This window comes from Toxorhynchites rutilus, chromosome 1 (genome assembly GCF_029784135.1).
Source record: "Toxorhynchites rutilus septentrionalis strain SRP chromosome 1, ASM2978413v1, whole genome shotgun sequence".
NCBI classification, from domain to species: domain Eukaryota; kingdom Metazoa; phylum Arthropoda; class Insecta; order Diptera; family Culicidae; genus Toxorhynchites; species Toxorhynchites rutilus.
The window spans coordinates 86,600,723-86,613,699 of record NC_073744.1 but is presented as its reverse complement, the minus strand read 5'-3'; the positions used below and the strand labels follow the sequence as shown (position 1 = coordinate 86,613,699).

At 34.6% G+C, this 12,977-nt stretch overlaps 1 protein-coding gene across 2 annotated transcripts in view; it reads left to right on the top strand.

The window, feature by feature from the left end:
- Window positions 1-12,977, top strand: part of LOC129772878 (forkhead box protein O) — a 217,191-nt gene that overhangs the window by 34,068 nt on the left and 170,146 nt on the right. For both annotated transcript variants that reach the window (XM_055776415.1, XM_055776410.1), the window contains one exon: window positions 2,223-2,443. In XM_055776415.1, coding sequence (XP_055632390.1) covers window positions 2,223-2,443 — 221 coding nt within the window. The remainder of the gene's footprint in view (window positions 1-2,222; window positions 2,444-12,977) is intronic.

Below are 12,977 nucleotides of genomic sequence, written 5' to 3'. Positions count from 1 at the left end.
ATGTGTCACTAGTATTAACTAACCTCAACATTCTAATATATACTGATGATATGAAATTGTACATGGAGGTAACCAAATGTAGTGATATTGTGATTTTCCAACAAGAAGTAGATGTTTTCTTCGAATGGTGCGTGAAAAGTGTTTTAGATATTAATGGGAAAAAATGTAATATTATATCGTATACTCGAAAACATGAAACTTATGACTTCATATGTTCTATAGGATTTGAAACTGTAGAGAGATGCGTCAAAATTAGAGATTAAGGTATAATTCTTGATTAGAAACTCACTTTTGGCGAACATTGCAATACAATGATCAATAAAGCCAAATAGTATGCTCGGTTTCATAAAAAATATTTAGTTACAATTTCAGTGATCCATACACAATAAAAACATATTGAAAAACTTGAGAAACGCAGAGAAAATGCCACAATTTCATGTTTAATTGACTTAGTTTCACACAGTATTAGTTCTGAAAACTTACTTGAAAATCTAAATTTTGATGCACCAACACGAGCCTTGCGAGCACGTAATTTGTTCAAACCAACTTCATTTCGAACTTTATATGCTATGAATGGTCCACTTAATAGAATGATGAGAACGTACAATAAGTACAGTAATGTAATTGATGTGACAATGACGAAGAAATTATTGAGAAAGTCATTGACTGAAAGATCATTGTATTCGTGAATTACAGTTTTGTCATATATGTTTACTGCGTTGCATTTCGTAATTCATTATTAATACAAAATACATGATACCTCTAATAATTGATTTTCATAAATATAGCTATAAATTATTCATTAAGTATATTGTAATTGTAGTTGTAATGTATGTAATTGTTGTCTACTATAGTTTGACGAAATAAAGAAATAGAAATAGAGATTAACTCTCGAGTAATGCAGAAATTTGTGTTTCATTTGTATGCCGGCACCCCCTTTGAGAGGGGGTGGAGTATATTACCACCACAGAAACATTTATTGTACCCTAAAACCTCCACATGCCAAATTTGGGTTCGTTCGCTTGATTAATTCTCGAGTTATGCTGACCTCCCTACCCCCCTTAAAGTTGTCCACATGGTATGTGAACAGCTCTTTAATAACTTAATACTTAAACAATGAAAACATCTGTTACAAGGAGAAGAGCACGAGAATAACAAGTTATGTTATTGTGTGTTTCACTAACAAACCCAGTCCTTTCAGTTACATGGGAATCCAATAGATGGTTGCCAGATTTTCAGATAATGTGTTCTGCAAAGAAAATGTTAGTTATCAGATTTATGAATTTATGAACTTTGTCTTTTTAGCCACCTTCATATCATCAACCGTACACAAGTCTGTAATCGCTGGTCATTCACAAAATCCATCGACTTCCTCGTGTATTCATTTTTTTTTCGATCGATAGACAAAATAAATATATACTGCATGAAGTGGGGTTTCGTCTCTGACTGTTATGCAGTTTATGCGTATGAGTACGTTTGTGCTTACGCCTCATGTTGATGTACCCTCCGGTTCATATTGTCCACCGGACAAATTGCTTAGCGACATCAGTATATTATAAGATAGGTTTGTAAATTATTTTATAATATGTTGATTTTCAAAATCAACAAATTTCGATCTGATTAGCAACAAATGAAGATTGCACAGAGCTTCCAGGAATTCCAAAATTGAAATGCGTCTAATGGAATAAGATGGAAAAAATGGCAAGCCGAAGTGTATTATTGTTGTGGGAACTACTTTTAAGGGAACATCGTATTATGTTCAGATGAATGGTGCAAGTATATATCCCATGTCCCTAGCATGAAGCAAATTATGAAAAATCGAATATAGAGAAGCCACCGAGTGGTGGTATCGTTCGCGTGAGGATATGTTTCCGTTTATCGGAAACTTAGTGAGTGAAAAATCACCCTTACCCCATATACGGACGTTTGGACGAACATCGTCCCGATAGCTCGATTCATTAACTCTGATGCTGCATCGTTTCCTGATCTCCGCCACTGGCCAGCCATCAGAAATTTGATTTCGGTCTTGGTGTCATATAAATATAAATGATATTACCCTCACACAAATTTAATGAAGTCTCGCCGAACACAGCATATGATTCATGATATTTTTTTTATTCACCCACTTTTTCCGTCATATTTTAGTGCCATTCGCCCCCACGGGGAGTATGTCTCCTGTTCTGCCACTGATGGTCATTTTCCTCTTTTTTTTTCTTCCACAGGTGCCAATGCAAATCAACCGCAATCAGTGTCGTCCACCACCAAGAAAAACTCATCGCGTCGCAACGCTTGGGGTAACCTATCGTACGCTGATTTAATTACACAAGCAATTAGTTCAGCAGGTGATAACCGGCTAACGCTCAGTCAGATCTATGAATGGATGGTGCAGAATGTGCCATATTTTAAAGATAAGGGTGACTCCAACAGTAGCGCAGGATGGAAGGTTAGTGTAACAGCTTTTTTTTAGATGCACATGAGTTTGCACTGGGATATCCAACGCAAAGAAGAAAGCTAACTTGGTCAGCGTGTGGTCAATTCAAGCGACGAGAGGAGATGATCACTGGAGATGATGTTGTGCCATGTCATAATATATGTTGAAACTTGTCTACGAGCATGTGGGAGAGAGGAACAGTCAGTTGGTATCTTCAATGATCACGATTGGCTGTTTAAACGGTGGACTTGACCAGAAACGGAAAGTTGTCACAAATGTAATCGATATATTCATGAGAAAACCAGTTCTTTCGATTCCAATTTACTATAATCACACCATTCAATATCACCTTCGACGTTTTATATAGCACTGGAATCAACTGCAAGTTTTCTCTGCTTTCCGTCTGAACTGAATAATCTGGCAATTGCAAAATTGAATTATGAAAACAGTTTAAATGCATCATACTGAATAAAATATCACAAAAGATCAGTGACCTCAGGCGGTCTAAAATATTCGGGCTTCTTTAGCATGATGATTGCCGTCACAATAAAGTTTTGCTGCATTGTATTGCTCTTCGTTGAAAAGATGTCATCCATCGTTCGTAGAAGTTTGGAAATTGATTCGAACGAACGTATTCCATAAATATTAGCGCCAAATAGCTACAAATGGATCCGTCCCATAAATAGCGACGTTATATTCCCCTCAATTGACGAAATTTCAATTCCTTTCGGCAGCAACTGTTTGATTCGTCATAGCGCCTGCAAACCTTCTGGAGAGGGAACTGAGCAATAAGGGCTCGGTTCGCTGCGAAACCTAATAAGACTCCGTATTAAAATTCTATTGGCATAATTTAAATTTTAATAAAATAATTTTCACCTCGATCCGAGAGATAGATTTTATTCAAATAGACACATTTGTATGCACAATATGCAATTGGATATTTTCATATTCGATCATCTGCAACAGTGGGCGGCGGCGTTTTGCATTTGCCATTTGGTGAAATACGTCCCATATATTCCTGATTCCCCAAAGAGCATATCATATCACATATGCACTAACCGTATAAACAGGCGTACGAACAGTATTTGCTTCCGAGAAGGAAGTTGCGATTGTGTACGAAAAATGTATTTCATTCGAATAATCCCTTCCACAGATTTTACTCAACAGCACTACATGGCAAAGTGCGAATCAATGTACTGAAATAGTTTATTCCCGAATAATCATATTATAATGAAAAATAAGAATATTATATTTATTGCGCGTATGAAGGAAGAGCGGGCAGGGGGCGAAGGTTTCGGATCAGATGTAACCTGGTGTTGAGCTAGAGACACCTATTCGGGAATCTCATTGACCGGAACGCACGTCCTGCTGGACGCATAAAAAATGCACACACAATTGAGAGTAAATTGCAGCGCGGCAAAATACGTATCGAAAATAAATTTCATCATCTGTTTCCCATCATGGGATGTGGAACGTGTGCCCATTATCAGCTCAGTTCGTGATAGCGGATGACTCCCGTGTAGTCGTTCGTAGACTCGCTGATGCCGATTTATGATGATTGCAATAAAAAAAACACCACGTTGGGTGGTGATGGTAAAATGACGGTGAGAACTGATATAATACACATACACAATTAGAAAATAAATCCTATCTCTACAAATAATTTTTATGAGTTTATGGTATATGACCATCACTAGATAGGTAAAAATTGTTCTAAGTGGATGGAAAATCACACAATTAATGGAGTTAATTTCTTACCCATGTTCATCCTACGAAAAATTGCATTATACAGTTCAGCAGTTCACTGCATATTTCATGCATAATTGACACAAATGAGAACATCAATGCCATCAAATCTATTTAATTTAAACAGGTGCACGTTGAATTTCAGACACAATTTTTTGACGTAGGAATACGTTCTTTAGTCAGGGTAGATCAGAAAACATGCTACGTTTTTATGATACAGCTGTTAACAATTAATCATTATTTTACTGCGAACTGATTTTGATGAATTACATACCAATCGAATCTGAAAGTTCTCCAAGATATGTTTGATATGCTACACATTACGATTCCCTAGTACGTAAATGGTTTAAATGGACGAAAAATGAAAGCATTTTTTCACATACATTTGTTTCGTACCATCCTGGGCTTACCTACCCGTGATGTCGATAGCGGGCAACTCATGCATTGGCGGAGCACAAATCGGTGTCGATGTCAGTTAGCAGTCTCTTTAATATTGATATCACACAGTATTGCCGTTCCGCCACCGTTCGGTGAAGAGTGCTTATTCAGTCTATCATTTAATTTTCATGTTTTTGCTCGTATCTGACTTTTGCTCGAACAACATAATTCGAACATTTTCGAAAAATATATGACGAATATCATGCCAACTCGACTGGCAGTTGGCAGCACCATCTCAGATAGCAGTGATAGCAGTGTGGGTGTAAAGACATGGGTCATTTAAGCATCTTTGCATACTTGAAATATTCGAAAAATAATTAGACAACTTTTTGGAAAAAGCAAAAATTTTTTCTCAAATTTTTACAAAAATTTATAACTTAAAAACTATGATACCTACAAAATTCTTGTCAAACGATGAAATGTAGGAAATTGTTTAAATTTTCACAAAAAATTACCAAAAAATGTTGAAAACAAAATTCGCATATTTTCAAGGTATTTTCTACATTTCATTCTCTGACCATCTTGTTGTAGATGTTATAGTTTTTAAATTAAGATTTTTCGAAAAAAAAGTTGAAAAAACTCAAAATTAAAAAAAAATGCAAAAAAATCATACCTACAAAATTTTAGTTAAAGAGTGGATTATTTTGGTTTTCATTAAAAATTATAAAAAAAAATTTGTAAAAAAAATCATTGAAAAAATATGTCGAAAATTAAAATTCATTTTTCTCAAAAACTTTCAAAATTCTGAAAGAAATAGATATAAATATCCCTTAAAATTTCACATTTACATGGGGAAAGTTCTTCGAATAACAACTTTTTCATGTCTTTCTTTAAAAAAATACTATTAATGTTCAATTCGTAAAATTTTTTTGTATAAATTATCTTGAAATGCGATAATGTTCTGCTAACTTTTCTCTATTTAGAAACATGTCAAGAACATGTCAAACGTGAGAATTTACTCACAAAAATGTTACGAGCAAAACATTATTTTTTCAGGAGTCATCATACAAAAATGACATATATTCCAAAAACTATAAAAGATAGAAAGTTGATGTCTTGGAGTTTATATTTTAACAATATCTAAAACTGTCGAATACACTATATCGCTATCTCAACTTTAAACAAAATTAGAATAATTTTTTTCAAAGAAAACATGAAAAAGTTGTTGTTCGACAAACTTTCTCCCTGTAAAAGTGTCCATCATCCGAGGTATGAACGACTTGTTGGAAATTGTATGGGCTATTCATATAGATATTTTTGGGAATTAATAAAAACGTTTTTGGGAAAAATGAAATAACTTTCTGTCAGCAAAATTTTTTTTCATTTTTTTTGGCAATTTTTTGTGAAAATTTAAACAACAAATTTCATCCTTTGACAAGAGTTTTGTAGGTATCATAGTTATAAATTTTTGTAAAAAATTAAGAAAAAAATTGGTTTTTTCCAAAAAGTCGACTGAATATTTTTCGAATATTTCAAGTAGGCCAAGTTGCTTAAATGGTCCATGTCTTTACACCCACAACGTTTCACTACTATCAGAGATGGTGCTGCCAACTCCTAAGACGAGTTGGCATGAAATTCGTCATATATTCTCGTTTCCGTTCGAATGAGACTTTTTTTTCGAACGTAAAAATGTTGATGTAATCAGATACCTTTCTCAACAATCAGAAACTTAGAACAGTGTATTAGTGTGAAATATTTTTGATAATCTAATAGTCAAACCGATGTCAAAAGTTATATTTTTCGCATTTAAACGCATTCGAACAAAAACTTGAATTGGACTATTCGTTCGAACGATTTTTTTTTGGGTTTCGAACGAAAACAGAAATACGATAATAGGATTAAACTTCCGAACGTATCTGATTCGAACGAAAACAAGAATAAGGGTGATTGTTTCTTATGCGTTGCCATGGGTTCATTTTTATGTGACTATTTATTAATGGTGAAAAAATATATAATCGCTTGTGCCTGCAGTTTATCAGCTGCGAAAAAGACCGAATCGTAAGCTGGTTGGATTTGATTTTATTATTGAACTTTTTGAAATCTCGAAGCAATACACTAGAATGTTTGAAGCCTCTTTAATACAAGGAAGAAGATGAACGTTCGCGATGCATACTCAGTGTAGTACGTAATTATAGCCAATTTCTCCTTAATATTGACAGTCAGATTTTTCTCAGCGCATGCCAGCAAAACTGCCAAAGGTTTTTCTTGTTTTTGTTTCTCTTGTTTTTTGAAGTTCTACAGTTTTACATTATTTTTTCTACAGCTTTTTCATTTTCTCTATTCTCTTCTCCCAGTTATGAGGATCATACCTCGCTCCACCCACATTGAAGACCTTCATGGCGTTTATCGTCTTTCTCTATCTGTATCTATTTATCTGATATAAGCACACAGATGTACTAATTGCCTTCCCACTAATGTTTGCCAATAATTTGCTTCCATTCTATCGACATTTTACAAGCAAGGGTACTTATTTTTTTTAGGGTAATTTTTCATCATTAACAATTTTGCTTTTTTAAAATGAGATAAATTATTGAATTTCGCCGCAGTTTTTAGCAACCGTTGAACGATTGTTTCAGAATACAATACAAAATACAATACAAAAAAAAAATCAGTATTGTTTGGCCTTATGCCACTACACTGAATACACAATAGATAAATTATGTTACGAGAAAAACCATCTCTGCAAATTACCAAGAGCTTCGTCTGGTTGGAATGAACCAATAAGATCGCAAGACATCGGTTGTTGCAAAGTAAAATAAAGGAACGCAACCTGAGGACTACTTCTCGCGGGGTTACGTAAAGTTTGTTGACTATACGGATAACCCGGCAAAACAGATTTTATGTGCTAATTAACGCGACTATTCACGAAATAAGATTGTATTGTATCAATGATTAGTAGCTGAGAAATAAAAGGAGAAACAGATATCATGATTGTAGCATGCTAAAAAGTTCAGTTAATCAATTGTTAGAATATGGATTGAATTTTGAACTAATAATTCACCGTTTGTTAGATTTTACATGGTTCTTAAAATTATGCATTTTTTTCCGCAGATTTTTTAATTTACGCGGATTTTGGGATAGACGCGTTTTTTCACGCGGATTTTTGGATTTACGCGTTTGAAATTCGGCTGTCATTATTGTGATGTACACAATGTAGTTATGTAATATATGCTATATCGATAAAATTACGTGAATGAGAAAATTATCACTCGCAAAAATTTAGTCAAGGCAAATTGCGGAAAAACGTTCTCTTCTCGAAATCCTCCTTACATTAATTGGTAAAGGTGACTTGAAACCATTGTCCAAGGATATATTGAAGCGCCATTTAACGAGAGCGCCATTGTCCAAGGATATATTGAAGCGCCATTTAACGGCTTGAGCGCTCGAAACGCTCGAAAATGCCGTACCAGCTGAAGAAGATGCAACTGATCATCAGGTTCTCAATTGAGAAACTTTTTCCGATTGATCCGATGTCCTATTCACGAACAAAAAGGTATGCTTGACCCCTGAAGATGTAGGATGTTACGGAGAAGGTGAAATGTGCGGGCTTGAAAATGAACAACTGATATTTCGCCCTATGGATCATTACACCCAAGTGTCAATTATTTGTAAGATTCCATTACCAAATGGCTAAAATATATGCTTGAATAAACAAAAAGGTTTTTCAAACTTACGAAAATACGAAAGGTGTGTTTGAAATTTAAGGAAGGATTTTCACATTTTCTATGAGGCACATTGTAGAAAAAAAACAATAAATTTCTACTGTAGGCTCGTATCAACCAGCGGGCAATCAACAATTTCCCTTTATACTGATGTTCCACATCTTTTTTGTTTTGCATCACACATACTCATTGTAATTGTTTTTATACATTGCCAAAGGTAGAAGTTAAGCGGATTAAATTTAATAACTTCGTAGTGCTGCGTTAACAATGTAGTCGTGCCCTGAACTCTACAGCCTATAATTTTTCATAAAACTTTTCTTGTCATCGAGTAGTCCCTTATGAGAAATATGGTCTCCAACAAAACTGCAATCACGTAAGCACGAATAAGAGTCTATTCGGACCAAAATCTCTGTTGCCTTTTTGTAAAAAATAAAAAGTGAATCTCATGTCCAGAAGTTACCTGGATAACCTCCGTCTACTTGCCCTATTGCGTCAAATTATTCACATGAGTTGATTGTACAATCCTCATGGAAGCGAATTTACTAGACTCCACTGGCCTCGTTAGAACCAACCATCGACGTTGAACTAAGGTTTGCCGAACACTTGAGACTCATGGACGCCAAAGCTTTCTCTGTTCTTAGATTTATTTGTCTGCATGCTTCCGATTTCATCAAATACACTTGTCGAGAACGCTCACCAATTTTTTAATGCTCTGGTATATCCTAGAGTATACTGCGAAGGCCGTACTACACATCAAATGCAAATTTTTACTCTTAAAAAGAGCGGTTAAAATAAAACTAATATTTTGATTTGGGTTTGAAACGATGAAATGACGAACTTTTCTTCACTCGACAGTTTTCCGGATTGAATTTCTATACGTTTCGTCATCCATACGTAGGTATCCTTGGTACCTTGTTAGAACCTTGCCGTATAATTTTCGAGCCTCTAAGTTCAGATTTTGTATTTGGTTTGTTTGTTTGCTGACGCAAAAAGATCGATAAGCTTTTCGTAGACAAATCCTCCGTACTTCTGTTTGAATTTCGAAGCTGAATACCGAAAAATAACCGTTTGAGTACGCTACACACGGTTGATTTTGAAATTTTTGAACTTAACAACGTCGCGCCTCTCCAAACAATATGCTGAAAAAAATCCAGAGCCGATCATTGTAATAAGATTGAGCTGCGCGCCCCGATTCAAATTTTTGTTTTAGGATCAACAATGGCTTTAACAATCCGTTCGACTCGTACCCTCGAGCGTTTAACCTTTTTTATGTACGCTGACCAAATAGTTCAGAATTAGAAACGGGACACGCCGGCAAAAAATAAACAAATAGGCAACTGCAACTTAATTTGTTCCGTTTTTTGCATGATAAACACATTTATTTCAAAAATGTAATGAATAAATACATCATTTAAAGTATTGACCATCACTAGCCACATTGTGAAAGAAGCGTTCATCTTTTGAAGCCGAGAATGAATCCAATACCATACAATACTTATTTTGGTTCTAAACTAAAGCGTATTCCACTCAAAGCGTTCCGTATCGATCGAAATGAATGATGATCGGAAGAGACTAGCACTAAGCTATGAAGTGGGTGTACCAGAATTTCCCATACGGTACTTTCCAAATAGTTACAATAGATGGAATATTGTCGACTCTTGTCTGGTCACCCTTTGTCTTTAATATCACAATCAATCACAATTTTTAAATCGTCCAAACCATTTCCTACAATATCTATCTGATGGTGCAGAGTCATTATAAACTTCCACAAGCATTCGATGCGTTTCAGCTGCACCTTTTATCCAATGGTCATAGAAAAACTTGCCGCAAATGGTGCTTGATTGCAACGAAATTTGACATTTTCAACGCAGTAAATATTACAGGGTGTCGACTCAAAATCCGAAATGAAATTCACTGATATTCCCTGATTTTCCAGTAATTATCCAGAAAAACTCCGAGCTTTGACAACTTGAAATGCTTCTCAAATTAAATAAGCTAGACCACTGCCGTCCTAATCCCATTGATTTGAGCCAAATTTCTAACGCCAAACCATGAGAAACAGTCCCAAACCATAGTACTTTCACCACCGTATTTCATAGTTGGTTGGAGATGTCTGTTCTGGAGTCTCTCATCATTGTTTTGCTAAACTCTTAGCCGCCGTTTCTTGTTTCAGCTCGAACCTTGACTCCTCCGACCAGATGGCATGCTTCCAGAATGGCAGCTGTTTATTGATATAAAATCCTGCGAGGAGATGCCGTTTTTGTTATCAACCTTGCTAATCATCGGTCGCTTCCTAGCAAATTAGTTCGTCAGATCGCGTTCTGAAATTAACATACCCAGCTTATTTTTCATTGCATGAATTGCATTGCATTGTGTGTGAGGTTATGTAACATTTACCCGAATGTAACAAATATCCGAATGACGTTCATTCGAATGAAACTAAAAATTGATAATGAATGAAATTAATTCATGTGAGCCTTTAACAAAACGAATTAAAATAGAAAACGGCAATTTTGAAATTCATTTCATTTACTGACATTATGTCTCGTCTTTTCTTTTCTGCACTGCTCAAAGCTGAGAAACCATTTGTATATTAACATGGGTCTTACAACATTTTTTCGTAACTGTAGCAGGTAATTTGACCATAAGGAACAAATGTAAAGCACAAATGTCTCGTAAATTTGAAGAAGCATGTGAACGAAATGTAATTTAAAGATTTTTTTTCTTCTTTAAACATGAGATGCTTTTTCATGTTTATTTATTTCTAAACATATAAATGTATCATTTTTGAGTGTTGATTCTTTTCACTATGCGAGATTTCACTTTTGTTCCTCGTAGCTGTTTCATCAACTTCTATTTATTCGGCATGAGAGCTTTATTCTTCTTGCATCCCTTCTCTTCTAGAGTGATAGTTTCGAATATGCGAATGTGTTATTCCGCCTGAAAATCCATTTCCACCCTCGAACAAAGATCAATTTCGTTAGCGCAAACATAGAATGGACTAACAACGCTTATCATGATATAATTTTCGAACATATAGGTATTCAATTTACCGAATTTTCCGAACTTCCTTCAGAGTTTTCCGAAAATTTTCCGATTTTTCTATCCGCTATATTGATCTACGGGAAGAGACAAATACAACAATATAAAGAAGGCTAAAATCGGACCATCCCTTCTTCGGGTTTTCCGCTTATGAACAGATTTGGCCTTCCATTTTTATTTATATAGACAAAAAAAAGGATTTTTTTTATCATATTGAACATACGGTACAAATCGAAAAAAGCAGGGAAAATTAAAAAAGTCGAAAAAACGGTACTGTTCCGTTCAAAACGGTACGTTTGGTCAGCCTATTTATAAGGCCGTGGAAACTATATTTCCACCCACGAATAATATTTTTTTCACTGAACTTGGAATATTATTTCAATATTTTACTTAACCAAAAAACTTCTAAAGGTATCTGGCAATACTCAATTTTTTTTGGGCTGCTAAAAATGTACGATATCAATTTGGAACTTATTTTTATGTAACAAAACCACGATTTTAGAGCGCCGGCAGAAATTTCTGTTTAAATTCTTTGAAAATGCAAAAACTTGATGAGTTTTCCACTGTTAACGTACTATTGAGGATCTATTGTGTAAGAACATGCAGTTTTTACAATAAAATAAATGGTGTATTTCATGAAAAAAATCAAATTTATTTTTTTTTCTTTGTAAATCTATCTATATAAATAAAAATAGAAGGCCAAATGTGTTTCTAAGCACGAAACATGAGGAAGGAATCGTCCGATTTGAGCCATCTTCATTTTGTTGTAATTATCTCTGCCCGTAGATCATTATTATGGACAAAATTATGAATGAGAATTTACTTTTCTGTGTCAAACATGTATTCCATGTAACTGAGAAACATGTTATTTATTTATTTATTTAAATAAAATCTTGAGCGAAAATTATGTCTGAAAATAAATTTATATTATAATGACGAGTTTTGGTGAAGTACTAGGAAATTTATAGTAAAAAAAAGGTAAAAAACCAATTAAAAGATCAATCAATGAAGAGTTCTGCGATTGTATCCACGTACGTTCGCTTAGTAAGCAAATGTGCATGTTCCAAAGAAATCATATCAAAAAACCAATTTTGGGCGGGACGAAATTCGCTGGGTTTGCTAGTATAAGAAAAAGTTTTATTTTTGGCTGCACTACAAATATTGTTATGATTTTTGCAAAACCATAAGTGCAATAAAAAAAGCTTACAAGGCTTCGGCAAACATTGTTTTTGGGGTTCACGGGCAGTGTCAACTATATTGCCACAAGTTTTATCATCTGTCTCAATTTTTTAATTTTTCATCAATGGTAAATATGTGTTATTTCCCATGTAAGGATTATGTTCTCTGAAGTTGGAGTCGATTCATTGCATAGTTTCCACGCCCTTATAAAGAGTTAGTGAAGTTAGTGACGTTTTCTATTAGAGATATAATTTAAATTCAGCTTGAGTTTTTCAATTTGCACGAATAGGTTAGAGATGAGGATGAATAAATCAAAGTTAGTACATAGTATACAATTTTTCGACCATCAAATGTTTCAGTGAATATATTCATACAAGGTTAATCATCAATCAACCCATCATGAATCGTTTAATTTTTTTTCTCCAGAATAAGCACCCAATTATGGCACGATCGACGCGGGGAAGGTACAATTGGAAATT